Source organism: Melozone crissalis, unplaced genomic scaffold (genome assembly GCF_028551555.1).
Source record: "Melozone crissalis strain CALT ecotype California unplaced genomic scaffold, PUWL_Pcris_2 ptg000016l_1, whole genome shotgun sequence".
In the NCBI taxonomy this organism is placed as follows: Eukaryota; Metazoa; Chordata; class Aves; order Passeriformes; family Passerellidae; genus Melozone; species Melozone crissalis.
The window spans coordinates 21331667-21353654 of NW_026535794.1; the positions used below are offsets into that span (position 1 = coordinate 21331667).

Consider the following 21988-nt stretch of genomic DNA (forward strand, 5'->3'; position numbering starts at 1 on the left):
TCATCTCAGCTGCTTCAAGCCAATTAAGTGGGGCCCAGGGAGAAGCAAAATATTTGTGTCAAATTCAGTTTGGTCAGTGTGGGAGAAAACTTAGTTATCGTCTAAATCATGAGACTCTTTCTGACCCACTCAAAGTGCATGGAACCCTAAGGCCAGTAATAATTACTGTCCAAACTGGTGTCAAGGACAGCCTCTCTTCTGCCAGCTGTGACTTCACCTTTGTTTGTATCAGACAAGCAAGAGTAGTAGGAGAGTCAAAAATACCCTGAATCAGAAATTCTCTTTTTCATGATATAGCCTGCAGTCCAAGAGCATGGAAAATCCAATTCTGTACAAGTACAGCTGAGGGTAGTTAATGATCCTTTGACCAGTCCAATTGATGAATATGGAATGTTGCAATATGATGAAAGAAGCTGCTCTTTCTAAGCCTGGAGCAGGGCACATTTGTTCAGATCTATGATATAGATTGCAAAGGGACAGCAGGTCATGGGTTTGTAGAGATAAGTTGTGTTTCTGAAAGTCTGTAGATTTTCCATGTTTTATTTGCTATTTTTTTCAGTATATAATGAAGTTGCCCAGAAACAAGGACACTTAGATCCATGTGTATATGCTAAATTCTCTCCTTCTAATGTTGATTGAACTAGAAAGTACTGAAAGGTACTGAAGGGATTTACCAGAACCTTTGCACTAAAGGTTAATGCACTTAAATCAAATTCATTCAATATATAGTAAAAAAAAAAACTACTTCAGATATGCTTTATGGGGACTGAGTGACTTAAGAGGAAAAAAAGAACATTTGTTTACATGTAAATATTTCTCTGTGAAATTACTAACTTCTTCCTAAATTTTTACTCTTTGCTCTTGCCAGTCAACCACGTCACACTTTCATTCACTGACTTTGATATTGAAAAAAATGGACAAAACTGTACAACGGATTTTGTGGAGATTTTGGATGGGAATAACTATGAAGCTCCTCTTCAAGGTATTGTACCTTTCCCTTGTGTATTTGATATATATATAGAACTACACCCAAGGTAAGCAGGAGAAGGTTTTCTGTTCATGGTCTCCTGCTCCATGGATTTTCTTTGATAACAGAATCTCCTTGGCCTCTCTGGCCAGAGGAAATTGAGAATGGAGAATAAGTCTTCAGTGTGAATGGCAGATTTCTCCCAGGCTCTGACTCTGCTCCTGCTGACCTGCAGTTTGGTGTTGACTCCAGCTGCCTTTTCCTTCCTCCTCAGTGGAACAATATTGGGAACCAAGCAATTCAGTTTAAACCAAATTTTCATTTAACTGCACAAACACATAAGTCACAAGCACAGCAAATAAGCACAGTCCATGCTAAACACAGGTAAGGAAGCTGAAGACTTCTGGGAGCAGAAAATGTTTTTTTGTCACGCCATGGAAAGCCTAATTCTTCTGCTCTTTCCTGAGTTTTTGATAGCTTTCCTCTGCCTTCTCTGGACAGTACCATCCCCTTCAAGTGCCAGGAGCAGCCTGAAGCAGCAAAATTCTCAGCCCTGGTCACAGGGTGGTCCCAACTCTCCTCATATCCCTAGGGCTGCCCCTAATTACTTTCTGGAAAATTCAGAATATCCCTGCCTTACTATGTTCTCCCTTAATCTGTTTTTGTACATGCTCCTTTGTTGGGAGTGGGGCTGCAGTCAGTTTAAATAATTTGTTACTAGGAGCAGAATTCATTTTTTTGTCTCCTATCCTTGGCTTTCACTTGCCAAAAGGACTTTTTAGTTCTTAAAGGGGGCATGTAAGAAAGATGGGGAAAAACCTTTTAGAAAGGCATATTGAGATTGTCATGGTTTTAAGCTAAAAGAAAGTAGATTTCAACTAGATATAATGAAAACATTTTTTACAATGAGAGTGATGAAATACTTCAACAAGTTGTCCAGAGAATTGGTAGATGCCCTGGCAACATCCAAGGTCAGGCTGGATGAGGTTCTGAGCTACAAGATCTAGTTGAAGATGTCCCTGCTCATTGCAGGATGGTTGGACTAGATGACCTTTAAAGGTTCCTTCCAACCCAAAGTATTCCATGATTCCATGATACTAACTGCTATCTTTCTTTTTACTGGCAGATGCCTTTTTGACAGATCATGACTCATATTCCTAATCCCCACATTACAATCCATTACAGAAGAAATGGTCAGTTATTTTTCAGGGTTTTTTTTTTTCATCAGAACCAATTGAGTGAAATGGAAACCTCTGACAGATATATCTGATAGGTTTTCTTGGGGTTTATTTGCAATTAGGCAGTCATTCCTCATATTTTTCATTTTCATTAAAGGAACTCAATGACAGAATAGCCAGGGACCAGGGTGTCTGGAATGCTGGAGGTCCTTTTTCTGTTAAAAACATTGCCACAAGGGTTGAGTTTTGTGCAAAAATGACTACTTTTTTATGAAGATTGAATTGACAACTAAAGTTGTTAACAACAAGCATTACTCCTGCTTGTTGTCAGGCATTAACTCCAAATGTTAAATTAGCAGCAGTAATTACATGCTGAACACTCATTTTTTTTTCCCCCTCTGTGTTCTGCTCTCTTTCAGGCCGTTACTGTGGCACTACTATGCCACATCCTATCACTTCTTTTGGTAATGCCTTGGTGGTGAATTTCATCTCCAACAATGATGTTGCTGCCAGGGGCTTCCATGCCACCTATGCTGCATCGTCATCATGTAAGTCCATACAACAGGTGCTACTGCCTTACGCCACTGACTTTTAAGAAAAAGAACAGATCCTTTACCTCTTTTTCTCTCTGCCATTCAATTTTTGAACCTCCCCTGTTGCCCTTTCTCTTTTTGGCCAAAGTCTCAGCAAGTACATCAACAAGCTAAAGAACAAAGAGACCAGGAGAATTGCTTTCTTGATTAGCAAGTGCTCTGTCTCTGTCAATTTTTTTTGCTGTTTTTTTGTTTATGCCATCCTTTCCAAGCCTCTGCTGTCTCTTTCTTGTTGCAGCCTGCGGGGGTACTTTCCACATGGACAGAGGAGCTTTCAACAGCCCTGGCTATCCCGAGCTGTATCCGCCCAACAGCGAGTGTGTCTGGACAATCCACAGCTCCCCTGGCAACCGGCTCCAGCTGTCCTTCATGTAAATCCATTGCCAGGGGTCATTATTCAGCCTTTGACAGACCTGAAGGAAGGATGCTCTCTGTTTGTTAGGAAATGTAATTACCCAGTGATAAAGCTGAAACATATTTTTAGAGTAACTTGGAAAGAGAACACAGCAGGGGTTAGTGGCAGCTTGCAATCAGTGTTTCCCTGTCTTAGTCATCGCTTCTGTTAAGGCATATTCAGCATTATATAAATAGGTGGTTTATTATTTGAGCAGCATGGGATGGTGAAGCCAATTCTTATTCATCTATAAACAAGAAGAGGAAATTTAGCATCACTCTGCCTTTTCATTACAAAGGAAATTCCTGCAATGTAAAGATTCATTTTAGTGTTTGTTATATACCTGATTAATATAAAGGGTCTAGATATCCCGCACATTATAGGGTTATGCCTCTGGAGGGATCTTGACACATTTATGAAGTGGGCTGAGGTAAACCTCATGAAATTCAACAAAGGCAAGTGCCAGATCCTAAACCTGGGTCAGGGCAGTCCCAGATATGCCCACAGGTTGGGCAGAGAAGGGATTGAGAACAGCCCTGTAGAGAAGGACTTGGGGGTGATGGTTGATGAAAAACTCAACACGAGCCAGCAGTGTGCACTCACAGCCCAGGAAGCCAAAGGAATCCTGGGCTGCATCCAAAGGAGTGTGGCCAGCAGGGCAGGGGAGGATTCTGCCCCTGTCTTCTGCTCTCATGAGGTCCCACCTGGAGCACTGCATATGGTTGGGTTGCCCCAGTTAAAGAAAGACATGGAAGCCACAAAGCTGAAAAAGGGACTGGAGCACCTCCCTTGTGAAGATGGGCTGAGAAAGTTTGGGCTGTTCAGGGAAGAGAGAGAGAAGAGGAGAGGGGAGAGGAGAGAAGGCTGTGTGGAGACCTCTTAGCAACCTTCCAGTATCTGAAGGGGGCATACAGGGAAGATGAAGAGGGATCTTCATCAGGAACTGCAGTGACAGGACAAGGGACAATAGCTTCAAACTGATAATGCACAGGTTTTGATTAGATGTTAGAAATTCTTCACTGTGAGTGTAATGAGGCACTGGAACAGGCTGCCCAGAGAAGTTGTGGATGCCCCAAACCTGGCAGTGTTCAAGGCCAGATTGGATGGGGCTCTAGGACATCTGGTGTAGTGGAAGATGCCCTTGTCCATGGCAGAGGATTTCAAACTATTTGATCTTTAAGGTCCATTCCAACTCAAAACATTCTATGATTCTATTCTGAGATTCTAAAATTGATGTCAGATTTTTAAAAATTTCTTCAACAGTTAAAGCAGAGGAGCTACAACAATAATCAGAAGAGTATGTGATGAAATTTTGTTTTCCCTGTAGTAAACTAACTTTCCTTTGAACATTTCTGAGAAGAAAGTAATGTGGAGAATTATGTGGAGTCCTTTACCAGGGTTGTTAGGTTGTTCTTTACCCATGAAGTAGATTACTGAGCCTCCTCATTTCCAGGCATCAAACAGTGGCTGCTGCCAAGAAAGAGAGCACTGACCTTTAGCAAAGCTTATGAAGAATGAGCAGGAAAACAAAACTAACTCTGAAACCTGCATTTGTAATTAATCAGAACAAAAGGAAATTTTTTCTGGTAACGCACTGACTGCATAAGACACAACTTGTTAGGCATGTGCTGATTCACTAATGCAATAAAAAGGACATTCTATTCCTCCACTACTCACTGAAGCAGAGAAAAAGCACTACAGCCTGAAAACATTTTCCAAAATGTTTTCCAAAAGCCTGAGAACATTTTTCAAAATGTCACAAAATAAGCAGTAACTTTTCAGAAACAACTCAAAATTCTGCTGTGAAGCAGAAACTTTCAGTGGAACATACATTTGCTTATATAAAGTGACACTGAGTAGATGTTAATTCTTTTTCTTCAGTTACAAATAGCTGAAAGGCAAGCTGAAAATACTGGAAAATATTAAGTAATTATGTTAGAAAGCACTATTTTTTAATTTAATTTAGTGTTAGGAGGTTATAAAGGTTTTTTTTGGCATGAGGCAATAATTTTCTTCAATGCCTGTCTTGCAATGTGAGGCCTAGCTTTAAATTGTTCTGAAATATATCCAGATGAGTGGTTGGAACCATTTCACAGCATGATATGCTGAACACATATGGCTATATTCAAATCTGTAAGGGAGAAGTTGTTACCAGAGTATCAGAAAGCCATGAATATTTAAGGCATTGGCTATTAGAGGCACTCTCTGGAATCTTTTCTATATATTCATAGCCTGCTTCTGGAAACCATGTTGGTTTGTATAAAAGCAATTCATTTAAAATAACAGATGATTTTTAGAATATATTTATCATTCAGCTTGGTGCAATAATTAGGAATTAATTTGATTACTATGTCTCATTCCTTTTCTAGGATAAAAAGTACTTTACAAGGGTTGATAACAATCCTTGTTATTATTTTGCACACCCAGATATGTAAAAGTCAGAGAGGCCAGAGGAACAGTAATATTTTATTATTCTGGAGGAGCTGCTAAGGGATTTCTGACCTCTGAGGTGCTAACTGCAACTAAATCAGCAGTTGTTTTCTGACCACAGCATGTGCTGAAATAACAGACATATGAAGGGGCTAAAATATTCTCTGCACTCGACATTCACTAGATTTACATTAAAAATCTGGATTATATCTCAGGGCTTTCATGGTTGTTCTTGGAGAACCAAGTAAAAGCATTTGGGAACTCTTTAAAATGTGTAACTCTGCACACTGAAGCTCTGTTATAAAATAAGGGACTGGAAAGTGAGTGCCCTGTATCGGTGGCCTTGGCAGGTGCTGAGGGTTTTGTTGCTGCCCTTTTCCTAAGCCTTACAGAAGGATACCATCTACAGTGGGATTGTTGGCCTGGCAGGCCACACTCTGAACTATGTGCCAGTCCTGTGTGTGCTAATGCTCTTCTGCTGCTGTTGGAACAGAGCATTTCAGCTGGAGGACAGCAGTGGCTGCACCAAGGATTACCTGGAGATTCGGGAAGGGAGTGACACAGGCGCACTGGCAGGACGGTTCTGTGGGAGCTCCTTCCCTTCCAATTATACATCAACTGTTGGACATATCCTCTGGGTCAAGTTTGTCTCAGACACCTCAGGCACAGGTGTTGGCTTCAGGGCCACCTTCTCTCACTGTAAGTAGACGTAATTTGGTTGAAAACTATTGTTCTTTCATAGTACTTCTGAAATTATTCTAAAAAGTGATTGTTTGGGTCTCTAAAGTCTATTAGAAAATATTTGCTGATGTCAAAAGGTTTGTAAATTCACTTTTAAAATATTTTGTAAAATATCTACTGAATGTAAAGGAGTGCTCTTAAACATGCCAGAAGTATATCATATTTATTAGGAATTTGGAAAATTAAGAAAAAAGTATTTCTTTCTCAGCTTTCTATTTTGCTTTTTGAGTGTGACAGTGTTCATCTTCTGGTTTGGATCTAGATGCCATCAACCAGGGAGCAGAATTAGAAAAAAGGGAATTATGCCAATTTATAGATCCAAAATTTCAATGGACCACTGCCAACATCAGTCTGACTTGCTACATGAACAGACTACTGAAGTTAAACATGCACAGCCATTTTGATTATGCAAGCTAAATTTCTAATAATTTCCCTTCTTTTGAGATTTAACTGCTTTTCAAAATAAATTATCAATAGTTCAGACCTCAATGAAGTCAGGATCATTTTTCACCAGAATGCGCACAGGCATTTAAAAAAAAAAATTTTAATGCTTTTGGGTAGAAATGAACATAAAGTATTCAGAGTCAGGGAGGAGTTTAGGTGTGCTGTGTTCCTGCTTCCCCTGCTTGTAGACCCATGTGGCTCAAATGGGTACTTTCTTTCAGGAAAGGGAACACTGCATCTCTCAAAACAAGAAAATAATTGTATGTGCATCTTAGAGCTGTCTGAGATGATTTACAGCCTTACAGCACCATTCCAGTCCTAAGCAAATTAAATCACATGGGCCCCCCAGCTTTTCTTTTGCTCTACATGAATTAGAGGCATTAGTTGTCTCTTTCTTGTTTTTCAGTGTTTGGAAATGACATTGTGGGAGAGAGAGGACAAATAGCCTCCCCCCAGTGGCCCAGGAGTTATCCTCCCAACTCCAATTACCAGTGGCGGATAAGCGTTAACGCGTCCCAGGTTATCCACGCCCGCATCCTGCAGATGGACATTGAAAATCATCACAGGTGCCAGTATGACAGCCTAAAGGTGATTTCCTTCTGACAAGTTATTTTATTTCCATCAACTTTAGTAAAATGGATGAACAGAGAAACCTACAGGATGAATGGGGAGCATTTCTGAGGATGTGGTGTGGCTTACTGTTTTTGCTGTGTTGTCCTTTCAATAATTATTATGTATGGGAAGAGTATTATACATTCAATAATATATATTGAATATATTCAATAATATATTCAATTATATATTCAATAATTATTTATTTATTTAGACTCTTTGGCTCCCTAACAGATATTTCCAGGTTTGAAATTCACCGAAAATAAGTCCACAATGGTACAATCCTGAATATTACTATTAAAGAATTTCAGGTCAGATACCAGACTGAAATTTGCTCCATGCTGGTTCAGTTAAGGACAACAATGATGGTAACATCTCAATGCTTCTAAAAATAAAGTTATTTTAAAAACCTACAAGGAAAAATTATTGCACCTTCTTTGCTCTCTGCATCAGTAATTTTGCTGCTGGTGGTAGAAAGGCACCTCTTTCTTGCAGTTTGATTGTTTTTCTGTACCCCCCTGTAATATCGTCTAGCTAGGTTAAAAAATAGAATAGTGGAATAGTTTGGACTTGGAAGAGGCCTTTTACAGCTTATTTAGTTCAAGCCCCCAGCAATAAGCAGGAGCATCTTCAACACAGCACTCATAGTGCTGAGCAAGATGAACAATAGAGAATACAACTTCTTTCTGAACTTAGCCAACATAACCACTTAAATAAGGTAAATCTCTTCTTGCTTTCATTTTTTAAGCAGATAATTAATCAATTAGCCTTTTTTTTTCTATTTGAGAAAGTTAATGCTAGTTCAATATTTTTAGTTCATTATTAATTTACTGATATTCAAATGTAATATTAGTTCAAAAAGGAAATAAAACTTTTTGTTTCACCTCATGTCATATAGTAGCAGCATTTTTTTCTCCTAACTCAGCCTGCCTTTCTTTTTCCCTCTGAAGGCAAAATGAGTTTCTTAAACCAGCCATACATTTAGTTAGTGCAAACCAGCCTGATCTTTAATTTCACTCAAGGATCAAATTATTAATGCAATGTTAATGTTTATTTAATAATTCCTAGCTTCCTCTACTGGACATTTTTACTGGGTGGTAGATGAGAAGAACAAAATAAGCTTAAAAGGTGGCAAAGGAGAAAGACCTTGTAACCAGACAAGATTTTGGGTTATAAATACATAAAATAAATACTGCTGTATATTTATCTTATAGAATTCAAAATACACATATTCCTCAGTGGGTGGAAAAAAGATAAAGGAAAGAAAAGAAAAGTAATTCTTTTTCTCTCCCCTGCATATCATGGTTTGTTGGTTTTTTTCCCATCAAGAGTAAAAATTGTACTTTTGGACTTTTTTTAAAGTGGGATGTCATTCTGTGTCCCCAAAGAGCAGCCCTGTGATAGGGAATGAGGTGAATTTGATGACTTCCATTCAGATACTTCTTCTGTGAAAGCTTCACTTTTAACTGCATATAATGGAAAGGTTGATTTATTTCCTTTTTATAAGAGAGGTTTCTCTCTAACTTGGATATATTCAAAGATCCCTCACTGATTGAAAGAGGGTAATTTCCTCCTTGGGAATTTGCTGAGTATGAGGCAGATGAAAATCTGGCTCTGTGAGGAACAGCACTGTTCTTCTCTTGCAGGTGTTTGATGGGTCCACAGTTCATGCTCGTCATGTTGCAACATACTGTGGTGCAGACCCTGCCTCTTTTGCCTCCTCTGGCAGTTCCATGACAATCCAGTTCCAGTCAGATTCCTCTGTGACTGGAAAAGGCTTTCTTTTGGAGTGGTATGCAGTGGATGCTTCTTCTGTTACACGGACCATTGCTAGAGGTGGGTTTTCAGTGAGTTCCACAGCTACAAGTGGCCCAACCAGTGATACACTCAGCTTTACCTAAAGAAATCCAAACAAACTTCCCCTCTAGAGAAAGCCCAAGTTATTAATGAGGGAAAGATTTCAGTGACATTTTAATGAAGCATTTTACTATCTTTTAAAAATAATTTTTAGAAACTCAGATATACTAATTTACAGTGTTCTAAAAATAAGCATGTTGATAGAGGAGCATTTTTCTTTACACAGGTATTTAATTAAATCTAAACATTTGTTATGCTTTCATGGCAAATTATCCCTCTTGAAAAACCGTTATAAATCATTGGCCACTGGGATATGAAACAAGAACAATAACTTCTCTTAAACTGTGGTAGATGCTCTTAGGTATTTTGTTAGATATTCCTCAAAATAAAATAGATCACAACATTCTTGCAGCAGCTGGCATGGGAACATTCTTAAGGATGAGGATTTTCAAGTTTTATACTTCCAATCCAAACTGAAGCTGAAGAATTCCTGCACTACTGCAGCTACACACATCATCACTGTGCCCTCATTGTGCTTTATTGTAGGACTGTCATTTTGTATTACATGAGGGGTGAATTCCGTTTAAAAACAGGATGCTTTCTTTTTTTGTCTTCTTGTCCATGACAGGCGCATGTGGAGGGTCTGTAACAACTGAAGAAACACCTTCATTCCTCTTCTCACCAAGCTGGCCACAGAATTACAGAAATTTTGAGGACTGTATGTGGCTTATCAGAGCTCCTGGATCCACTGTGGAATTCAATATCCTGGTACTAGACATAGAATCTCACAGCTCATGCAACTACGACAAACTTGTTATCAAAGATGGTGAGAAGCCAATCTTGCCCTACCCTGTCACAGTGCAGTAGAGACCCAAGGTCCAAATACCTCAAATTCTCATCTCCACTGAGCTTAATCAATCTAGATAGCAACAGGGACATGCCCTAAAACAGTACTCTTCCGCTATTTTGAGACTTTCTCTAGTTAAAATAAAATTAACAAAGTCTAGCAAAATATTTGGTGATCTATAAAAATATTTCTAAATCTGTAAGGGGTTAAAGGTCTTGAAAAGCACCTTCCTGAAAGTGTGAGCCACAGCAAAAGGCAGGCACATGTGGACTAATTCATTTTTAACACTAATGTGTTCTTTTCATCCCAGGAGACAATAGCCTTTCCCCAGTACTGGCTACTGTGTGTGGACGAGAACCTCCTGGGCCAATAAGATCAACTGGAGAAGCAATGTTCCTCCACTTCACTTCAGATGCCAGTGTCACTGGAGCTGGCTTTAATGCCTCTTATCACAAAAGTAAGACTCATTTCTCTTCTCCCCCAGATAAATGTCTGCCTTGCTGCTAGCCATGGGGTAAGAGAGTCTGGCATTGTTAAGAGCTGTCTACAATTTAATTAATTACACACACATCTAATTATTCACCTCTCATGAATATGTGTTAATAAATTTCTTACTCTACAAAGCTAAAATTTGCTATTTTTCCAGCAATATAATGCAACAAAGCATGATTCAACCTGACCAGTCACTTCTCAAAAGAAAGAAAAGCATTTGCCTAAGTTTATAACAGCTCAGCTGAAGGGTGAAAGAATGCTTAGCTAAGAGAATGAAATAAATGACTCAAAGCAGAAAGAGGCAAATGCAGGAATCTGTACAAATTCTATCAGGAATGCCAGCAATTTCCAGCAACAGTCCTCCCACATGAACTCAGGAATGATGACAGATTCCTGAATGGGCTGAGGCACCAAGAAAGTGTTTGGGCAATAGTGACAACTGGGGAAGATTTTCTGACTGGCAACTGGAGTAGATGGCAGTGCTTTGGTCAATGGCTAGAAGCAATGTCCTCAGACAGGGTAATGATAAATTCATTTTATGGGGAGGTCCTGTGGGAGGTCCTGGACATTGCTGCCTGCTGATTCATCTGCTAAGTCTGACAACAGTCTCACGGTCAGGATTTTGGTGTGTCATCTTGAAATCGATAAGCTTGTGATTTGGGAGATCATTCATCCTGTGCCCCTCAGCTCTTCAAACACTCATTCCAAAATTTATTTTAACCCATCACATGTTTTAGGAGACAGGGTTTTCCTCAAAATGAATAGGTGAATAGTTGACACTTTTGGGGTTTTTCTCTTTGCTTCAACTTTTATCTTTTTTTTTTTTTCAGGTTGTGGAGGCTATTTGCACACAGGCAGGGGTGTGATAACATCCCCCAACTACCCTCAAAACTATTCTCCTAATCTAAATTGTTCCTGGCATGTAGTGGTAGCCACTGGATCTATCATTGCTGTTCATTTTGAACAGCCTTTCCAGATTCAGAGCGAGGACACTTCCTGCACCCTTGGAGATTACGTAGAGGTGAGGTTATTGGCTGGGTCACCAAATCCTCAAAGCTGTTAAAGCTACTGAATCTTACAGATTTACGTGTCAGTAGAGCAGCTCAAAATGTCATGGGGTGCAACCACCAAAAGAGAAATACCAAAGATATTTCTCTCTATCTCACTCTCTCTCTCTCTTTTTTATTAATGTGCATTAATTAATCATTAGTTTATTAATTTCCCCTGTGGCTGGAAGCATTAAGATGGTGTGTGCACAAAGTTTACATTCCAGGGCTGTTTGCTTGAGTAACATTAGCAATTTCTGTTTCAGCTGAAGAATGGGTTAGATAATGCAGCCCCACCTTTGGTGTCTGCCAGAGGGAATGGACGTTTTTGTGGAAGCAGCCCCATCTCCACCATGTACACCACAGACAATCAGCTCTTTGTCCACTTCACTTCTGACAGCAGCAATGAAGGTCAAGGATTCAAACTGAGATATGAGGCTAAGAATCTAGGTAAGTCTAGGTAACAAACTTAATATCTGCAATTTATACATTTATAACTTGGAGTTTGTCCTCTTAAAGGATATTTTTGTTCAAAGTCCCAACCCTGGTAAAATCAGATGTCTGCAAAAATGTCCTGTAGTGCATGACTTCTGATCTGACACTCAGATTTCTCCTTTTTAAAGAGGTCACAGAACCTGAAAATATTAAAGATAGATTAAGAAAAAAAGAAGAAAAAAAAAAGAGACCCTTTAGTAGGGAAGTAGCACCTACAGTTAGGAAGAGATGTAAAAATTCATACAGGAAAGGAAAATCTCCTGGAAACAAGAACTTTATTTTGAACATTTAGTACCCCATGCAAGCGCTACATGAAGTCAGGAGCTCTTCAGGGTAGTGTGTCTAGAAAGATGGCAACATTTCTCACAAGTTTTACTCCCAGCTGAGAAAATAACATTAATTGCCAAAGCTAACTTCTTTGAAAGAATGAACAAAATAGAGCCCAGGTCCCAGGAGAAAATCACAAACTTGGCATTTGCAGTTATCCCACTGTGCTCATAACAGACGCCGCTTGGCACACCTGGAGTCCTGTTAAACAGAATATCTAAACAACCAAGGCAACCTGTCAATCAGTTCAAATCTTTAAGTGCTTGATTTCTGCCTATTTTCGCTGCTGCCCCAAAGAATTAGCATTCCTTCAGAGAATTCATGAGGAGAATAGGTGAAGCTGTACAATAGCATTTCTACCACTTCAGTTCATGGAACCTGAGTAAAGCCCCAGGTTAACCAGTATTGCTAGAATGTAGAGGAGTTTAGGACAAAAAGGTTCTGGTCAAAATAAAGATATTTTTGTCAGGTAAAGGACCTGAACAAACATTCATGTTTGCTCTGACTGGCATTCCTCACACATTCATTATTATCTCAGACATTTCAGTTCTTGAAAAGTAGAAGTTGGGAATGATTCACAGATATATTGATGGGTCTGACTAACGGGCTTCCTAGCTCTTGGGAATTGGCATAGTAACAAGGCAAGAAATATGTTTTTTGCTTGTTTTATAAGCAATCCAAGGAAGAAGTAATAGCAGTTCAATTCAGGACCCTGAACATTTGGAAATGAGGATGACTAGGTAAGCAGGAGCACAGGAGTACAGGATTCTACTGCGTTAAAATGCTTTTCCACAGCAAGCAATAAAATGCATTTGTTTTCTTATGTTACTATATGACATCAAAAGGAAACTCTGTTGGAATATAGTGATAAGTCATTTTTTTGATGACTCACCCATTTCCTTTTCATGTTGTTTTTTACTGGTGATCTTTTCATTCCCAGCCTGTGGAGGGAACATTTATATCAGTGATTTCAACCCCAGTGGATACACATCTTCCCCCAACTACCCGAGCAATTACCCTCCGCATGCTGACTGTGTCTGGACCATCACTGCTCCCAATGGACGTGCAGTAGAGCTGCAGTTTGAAGATCAGTTTTACATTGAACCTTCGCCAAAGTATACATCCACATTGTTTTGCCTATTTTTCTTCAGAGACTCCACAACACATTCTGACTTTTCTTTCTCTGTTACTTTCTCTAATTCTTCCCAGAGGACAAACACTTCTATATTTAAAGTCAAATGGTGTTAAGAAATTTTTGAGAGATCACTGACGCTATCAGGTCTTTGGTTTACATTCCTAGGACATTGCTATGCATAAAAGAAAGTAATATGACAGAAAAAGTGGAAGCATCCATGATAGAAGGGTGCTTTCTGTAAAATCTGTGCCCCATAGTCCTTTCATATTCAGGTTTTCAGTAATTTGGACTCTCGGGTGCTTTTAAAGCCAATGGATTCCCACCATGGCACTTTGCCTCCCTCCTCCATTGCCTGGCAGCTGGTTTACAATGTGTCTACACATTTTGCACCCCCTGCCTGGACCATAAAACAAGGTTGTTTTCCAGCTGATGTAGCTTCATTGGTAGGGGCTGTAAGACAAAGGTGAGCCTGTGAAACCATATCCAGGAAAAATGGTGAAGGATGGAGAATCCCAAAGGTGTCCTTTCTGGCATCCAGGACACTGCACCATTCTGAAGGCAAAGCTTATATTTAAGATATTTTGGGTCTTGTATGCCCACCTAATTAGACCCCAGAATTGAATTTTTATTCCCTTAATCTGTCTTCTCGTTGTCCCTTAATTCAACACCTCTCAGTGAGACTAATAGGGAATATCTGCTGAATCTGAATCCTGCCAATAAAATGTATTTAAGATGATCACAGCTACTTCACCAGTGCTGTTCATATCCCTACCCAGAATTTGCTCCTCTCAGATCTGATCTGATCATAGACTGAGTTCTAGATGAATCTTTTTCAATTTTTCTTGCACTTCTTTTGATTCAATTATTACATAACTGCAATAAATTATGATCTTGTTGATTCTGTCCTGGTCACACTGCATGGAAACCAATCTAATTCACTACAGCTTCATGTCTTTGTGCACATACTGGAATGATTTTGAACTGCTGCTGCCATACACTGAAAAGAAAATTGTCTCCTCTTCCAGCTGCACTTCCAGTTACCTGGAGCTGCGCAGCGGCGCTGACTCCAGTGCCCCCCTCATTGCCAGGCTCTGTGGAGGTTTGAGGCCAGGCTCACAGAGATCCTCAGGAGCTGTCATGTACCTGAGGTTCAGGTCTGACAACAGTGCCACACACGTGGGATTCAATGCTAAATACTCCATTGGTAATGCTTGTTTTTGTCATTTTCTATGATTTTAAAGAAGAATTTTGTTTCAAATGTTAGACTTTTGTAATAGGGCTTAAATCAGACCTGTGGGATGGGCTGACAGGAACATGCCTCTTTCAGTTACTGTTAGAGCTAAGGCCTCAGAATATCAGCATGTTCTGCACCTGGCAAGAGCTGAAAATTAGGGGAATATTAATAGGAAAGAGCTCATAGACCAGCAGTAGCAGAAACAACCACTGGATAACTGCTTGCCAAAGCCAGTTGTCAAAGGAGCAGTGGGAAAAAGGTCAGTGTGGATAAAATCATGTAACATGGTTTGATTTTCAGCCTGCAAACTTAGTGTCACTTTCATGAGCAGGGTTCTGAAGGGGAATGTGAAGATCAGCTGAGAATTGGCAGTAGAAGAACAAATTAGGAGCTTCTCTATGTAAATGTAAATAGATCTATAATAAGACTGCTGGATAAACAGGGGCAGCATAATAATGGACTGGAAAAGGAATGAGCTATGAAAACCATTATTTGCCATCTGGGAAAGAAATACTTTAGTTACTTGTTCTCAAGCTGCAAAACAGAGTTAGAAAGCACTAGAAAAAAATTTAAATTCAAGAAAAAACAGTTATTGATCAGATTCAGAATTATGATACTTTTTTGGGTTTGATAATGTTAATAATCTTCAAAGAATAACAGCCATTGTGTTAGTATCACTTATACATAAAAGCTTAGGACCATTAATTTCTCAAAGGCAAAGTAGTGAACTATATTGTTTATATACAGAATTTTGCTCATTGCATTAGATATGAAACACTAAAGTCAAAATAGAGTGCTATCATATTTCTGAATGTGAAAACTGAAGAAGCTTGCATATATACATATATTAATTAGTATTTGAAGCCATAATTTACATTTAACTGTAACAGATTTACAGTATCTTAGCTGAATGCCAGTTATCCTGAAACAAAGCACTAATGACTCACAAACTGACAGTATGAACACAACTGTTACTGCCATGGAAAGATCGTAACTAACAGACACAGAATCCACTAAAAAAAAATCCACCTGGGAATATTGTTTCATAGAATCATAGAATATCCTGATTTGGAAAGGAACCACAAGGATAATCAAGGTCCAGCTCCTGGACCTACACATGACCACCAGAGTCACACCATGTGCCTGTAAGCACATGTTTGCTTTCCTTGCTACAAACTTATGTTTGCAGGTACTGCAGAGAAATGAGTGTTCAGAGAGAGACAATTAAAAATTAATAGCTGTTTTACACACTGTGCAGTGATTACTCACTAAGGCATCACAAAGAGTGAGGAGGAAGGGATGAAAGGAAAAAGGAATCTGAACTACAACTGTTGACTCAAACCAGAAGTCAACTTTTGTGTGTCAGAAAAAATTGAGATCCACACTTAGCAAGTTTCATTTCTTTCTAATTTACCTGTTACATGTTTGCAAAGTTTTCTGGTAAATGTGGTCATAGATAGAGATTAGATTGAAAACTGTGAGTTTATTCAAATTATAAGAGATACAAAAGAGAGGAAGGGATGTTTGCAATGGCAAGGAGTGCATGGGTATGGGGGGAGGGGGTGGTGAAAAAAATAAAACATAACAACATAACAGCAACCAGGACTGATTGAATAAGATTGAGAACATGGAAGATTTTTAATTGGAAGGTAATTCCTGTCTTATTACCACAGTTAGATAACAAGTCAGTTGTACCTTACCTGTAAGTCTTAGGAGAAAGATGATCTCTGTGATGTTCTTTAGTCAACCAAATAACATTCTTCCTTTTGCAGCTCCCTGTGGTGGGACAGTGATAGGACAAAGTGGTATCATTGAGAGCACGGGGTATCCTGACCTTCATTATCAAGACAACCTGCTGTGTGAATGGTTTCTGCAGGGTCCCTGGGGCCACTATCTTACCATCAGACTAGAAGGCCTGGACATCCAAAGCTCTGCTGAGTGCACAAATGACTTCGTGGAGATCCGAGAATACAATGCTTCTGGTCTGAGAATTATTTCAATGTTTGTCTTCCCCTCCCTAGTACTACTAGGAAACCTCACCTGAGGTTCCTGAAAGCATTTCCCTTTGGGTATAAAGTGATCCTTTTCAATGTGCAGTGTTTTATTGTGTCTGCCTTTCTTGCTGATGCAAAGTCAGGCAAACAAAACCCTTCTATTTGCCAGCAATAACTCGATTCCACTAGTTTACTCCTGCCTTTTCAGTGAAATTGGAAAGTGACCTTCAATATAAATATGAATAATATATTGATATAAATTTGTCTTTGTGTGATTCTTGCAGGAAATTTGTTGGGCAGGTACTGTGGTAGCACTCTCCCTGATGCTGTGGACACCTCTGACAGTTTTGCTTATGTCAAGTTTGTCACTGATGGATCAGTCAATGCCCGGGGATTCAGACTGCGCTTTGATTCCAGCACTGAAGGTTGGATTTGTAGGGTTCAAATCTATTCTCAGGGAGCAACTCATACCATAGACCAAAGTCATATATGTCTCAGTCTTGCCACAATGAGAGGCTTGCATCATCTGGCATTGAAGCCTGTGAGTCACCCAGGCTTCTGAAGCCTGGGATGAGCCCTTCAAAGAAGGAAATATTAACAATTAGACTAAAAGGAGTTGCTGTGGTCAGTTAATACTCAGCTGCTTTTATGACTGAGTGATACAGACTGGCAGGAACTTGGCTGTTTAGACAAACATATGGACAGAGTAGGGGGATCAAATCCTCTCAGGATCTCTTTTTCTCACAAAACTGATTTTTTTATTTTTTTTTTTGCTACAATTTTATAAGCAATGCTTTACTCTGAGAGGTGTACCAATATTTGGATCTTTCAGAATGTGGTGGGGATCTTACTGCACCTGTTGGAACATTTACTTCACCCAACTACCCCAACCTCTACCCCCATAACCGGGTGTGTGAGTGGAGGATCACAGTGGGAGAAGGGCGACGTGTCACCCTCACCTTTAATGACATGAAAACTGAAGAGCACTGGAGCTGCTCATCAGATTATGTGGCTGTGAGTATTGGGTGTAGAGCCAGAAGATGCTCTTCCTAATCCCTTTGTGGAGAATTAAGGGATGTAATAAAGCTGAAAAGTCACTTACAGGTCTATATATGGTTTTTAGACAAATCATAATTTAATCCGGGGAAAGCAGATAAATGAGAGAAAGTTACTTCTGTAGAGCATCTAAACTCATCTCCTTATTTTGGGGTATGGAAATGTTGAAATTGTGGCCCAGGCAGAGTAGAAGGATTCAAGGAATCACTGGAGTTGTCTTTTTATCAATTATGAAAAAAAAAATATTGGGTTTTTGAAAGCTTTCAATGTCTCTTTTCTGGGCAAACAAAATCCATCAGTCAGTCCCAGGTTTTATTGACTTAGGGAGTATCTACTGCTGTTGTTACTGTTTGCTGTCCATTAAAAGGAAAAGTAGAAAAAGACAGAGATTGCAGCAAATGGCTGCTCTGAATTAAAGATGGAGAAACCCCAAGAAACTTTACTATATCACTCTCCACCTTGAAAAAAAGGTAGATATTGGTTACTTTATCATGTTTATTTTTGACTTCTGGTTATTTAGTGTAAAAAAATTCAAGCCTGGAACACAAACCTGGACCTGGTGTACAAATGCCTCAAAAATATGATTCCTCTGAAATTGCAGGAATTTGAGGTAGAGTTTAGCTTCCCACTTCCTCAGATAAGCAGTGCAAACACAGGAATTAACTGTAGGATGATCAGAATCCATGCAAGCATGGATTGGGGGTCTGAAGTAGCCATTCATCCCTTGAGGTTTGTAGATGATGTTTCCCTTGTTTTTCTTCACAGATGCTTTAGACAAACCTTTGGCAGCTGGCTTTTTATCAGATAATGATCTCTTAAAGGAAAATTTTTCCTGCTGACTTTTATGCCTTCAATACTCTTAATATGTTCCAAGTCTCAGTGGGAAATGTAATTTCTGCCTTGCTTGCACTGCAGAGTAGAAAGAAGGAAATTAATTCCTAGGCTAAAGGGTGCATGAAAGAAATGGAGCAAAATATCCCTGGATCATCAAAAAGTGAAATGTTTGATATAATCAGAAATGCACACCAGCACTCAGTATGTTGGAGAATATTTTGATAAAGCTCATGTTGGCTTTAAAAAGAATATAGATTATGATTTGAAATTAAATTATTATGATCAGTAGCTGACATTATTAAGTGATTGAATATATAAATATTGCGCTAAACTACAGTGCTCTTCTCAATAAAAATATTTCAATTTCTGTTTGAAAAAGGAGAGAGAGAGAGGGAGAGAATATGTTTGCATTTCACTAAAATAAGCGAGTTATTTTGATGTTTACTACAGTGCCTCATCCACTCAAGGCAATGAAAATTTCTTCCAAGGTTTGGGTAGATTTGAGAACTAACCCCTTGTGAGGGACATCAGTGAATTTTGTATTAAAGGGTGCAAACACTCTTAAATTACACAGGAGATGCTCATAAGACTGTATATTGGTGTCATAAGAGTTTCTTTTGACTCCACAGGTTTACAATGGCCTTGGGCAAAACTCTCCCCAGCTGGCCAAGCTGTGTGGGGAGGTGAATCCAGGCACGGAGGTGAAATCCACTGGAAACACAATGAAAGTCATTTTGGTGACAGATATATCCCGTGCAGCCAGAGGCTTCAGTGTCTCATACACCTCTAGTGAAGATGCAGGTAGTGTATATTTTTTACTTGAGTGATGATCTCTGGTAAGTCATTTCATAGCTAGAGTACTGGCACATGTGAAACAAAATTACCTAAACAGATAACAAATCTCTGATACCTTTTTTTGTTTTCATCTCTGGATGGGAATGGATATTTATCTTTAATTAGCTGAAAGAACTTGAAAAAAAATGGAGAATCTCTGTGAGCAATGGACTTCATGTGGCTTTGTACAGATGACAGTCCCTGCTGTCCCTACTGATTTAATTTTTTGTACAGTCTTGAGTAAGAGATGAAGTGGCCTTATTCCATGAAAAGTTTCAAAAAGCATAGTGCTATAGACAAATTGAATAATTCAAGTGCTTCCTTATTACTCGGGGGGGAAATTAATTCATTGTAGCTTGTGAAAGAGTGCAGCTAACCTACTTTTGCAAGCTCAGCCTCCAGAGAGGAGGCAGCTGGCACAGCCTTACTACTACAGCCTTGAGCCTTTTGAACTTATTTTCCAGCTCCCACCCCAAGCATCCTACTATGGCATTGAGGGTATCTGCCATGAAATTTTTTCTCTTGAGCCTAGAATTGGGTAATGAGTAGGGCTGAGCAATACTGAACTGAAACTGTAGTGAGATTTTATAAAAATATTAAATAATGCCTGTTATATTGATAGTGTTGCTGAAATATTTTATTTGATCCTGTAAATAATTGTTCTTTGCTTTACATGGGGAGTTTTAAAGATTTGCTAATAAATTCCAGGGAAACAGGGAAGAATTCTCTTGTTCAGACCAGTAAGATATACAGAAGTTAGAAGATGGAAAAGCTTTTGATCTAATCAGCATGTGCTTTCTGATGTGAGCATATCTGACTGAAAAGGGGCAAGATTTCTCCTCATACAAGAATTATTACTACTTTTAAATAAGCCATATTTTGTTTCTGCAGTTTGTGGTGGAATCCTGTTGGCACACACAGGTGGGGATTTCTCTTCTCCTGGTTATGATGGCATCGGAAATTACACAAGTAACCTGAACTGTGAATGGATCATTGAAAATCCCTCTCACTACAATTCATCCATTTATATATCTTTTGAGGATTTCCACTTGGAACATCACCAGAACTGCCACTATGACCACCTAGAGCTACGAATAGGTTTGTATGTTCGGCAGGGGAACGGATGAAGCCTATCAAGATTCTGGTTGTACAACTCTGTGCCAAATCTCATCCATATATATTTGCAGGGAGTGGCTGTTGTAGAATCTGTACATCTGAGAGTGTTCAAATCCGGCCTTCCATGTTGCATCTATGATAAGAAATGGGATTTCACTACCAGAGGAATGGATGCATGGATTTGGTTCTTTCAGGGGAGAAAATGGAAAACTGGATAGACATTTTGGAGACATAACTAGTTTTGCTATTTGCAATACTCACCTGAATCTCTTTACGTGGGACAATATGAATTTCACTTCATTTGCCTTGTGAGATGGCATTTGCAGTCAACAAAATAATTTATTTGGTCCACTCCTCATTCTCTCTCTGGTCCTGAAATATCTCCAGGGACAGCAGGAATGGAGTAAAGAATGTTTGAATTATTCATAGCCTCTGGACTGCATACCCACTTCACATGCATTTTTATGTTCTATAAGATGACTCTTCAAAAATAAATATTTATTTCCGGTGAGAATATGTTGCAAAACACAGACTAAAGCATTTTAAATGCATATTTGAACATCTTTATCCACAAGAGCAAGCAACTGGAAATGTCATGTGAAAGTCACTCAGCTAATGCCAAATGTAGTATGAAAGCTGCAGCTGTCTTCATGGAAAGGCTGTACCTGTGAGTCCCAGAGACAGCAGGTTTTAATTTACCAGGAAATGCTTTCTGAAACATGTGAAAAGGCTGAGAGCAGGAATCTGTCCCATCCTTATTTGCACTCATTTGAGCAAGAGCTTTTGGTTGTATAGCATTGGTTTGTGCTGTGTAGAGCCACGCCCTGCATAGCTGTGTAGCCTAGCATTTCTCTTCCATGTATGCACTGGAGCTGGGAAATAATAGAAAAAAACTCAGAGAAAGAAACAGTAAAATATATTTGCTTTGTTACTCATCCATTCCTGCTGCTCTCACTTTATCATGAACCTCAGGCCTCCAGGCAATACAATCAAAGAAAATTGAAAGAAAGAAATTGTAGTCTTGTTTTGTTCTACACAGTTTTGTCATCTAAATACCAGTGCCCATTTCAGCACCACTAATGGACCTCCAATTTCACAGCTAGCCTGGTGGCAAAAGCAGAATGCCTTGATTCATCTGTGCATGCTGACAAGTAACATTTAATGAGATGCAGTAGTGCAGAATGCCACTAACTCAGGCAGGTGCTGTTTAAGACTCTTGACACAGCAGATGCATAGTTAGGGAAAGGTCCAATTCTACTTTAAGTTACCCGAGACCCCAAATGGAGCTGAGATGTGCAAAATTCTTTTGTGATGCCTATACAACATACTTCATGGCACTCAAATAAAAAATTTAAAAGCAGA

The 21988-nt window shown here is 39.2% G+C and overlaps 1 protein-coding gene across 1 annotated transcript in view; it reads left to right on the forward strand.

Annotated features, from left to right (window-relative positions):
• The window catches only part of CUBN (cubilin), a 142990-nt gene that overhangs the window by 81558 nt on the left and 39444 nt on the right, over window positions 1-21988 (forward strand). The window contains 17 exon segments of the mRNA XM_054273929.1: window positions 869-982; window positions 2565-2693; window positions 2977-3109; window positions 6056-6261; window positions 7154-7335; window positions 9006-9195; window positions 9845-10042; window positions 10374-10520; window positions 11386-11576; window positions 11868-12051; window positions 13364-13538; window positions 14584-14762; window positions 16565-16774; window positions 17071-17211; window positions 17619-17800; window positions 19306-19477; window positions 20402-20608. Of these exon segments, the coding sequence (XP_054129904.1) occupies window positions 869-982; window positions 2565-2693; window positions 2977-3109; window positions 6056-6261; window positions 7154-7335; window positions 9006-9195; window positions 9845-10042; window positions 10374-10520; window positions 11386-11576; window positions 11868-12051; window positions 13364-13538; window positions 14584-14762; window positions 16565-16774; window positions 17071-17211; window positions 17619-17800; window positions 19306-19477; window positions 20402-20608 (2940 nt within the window).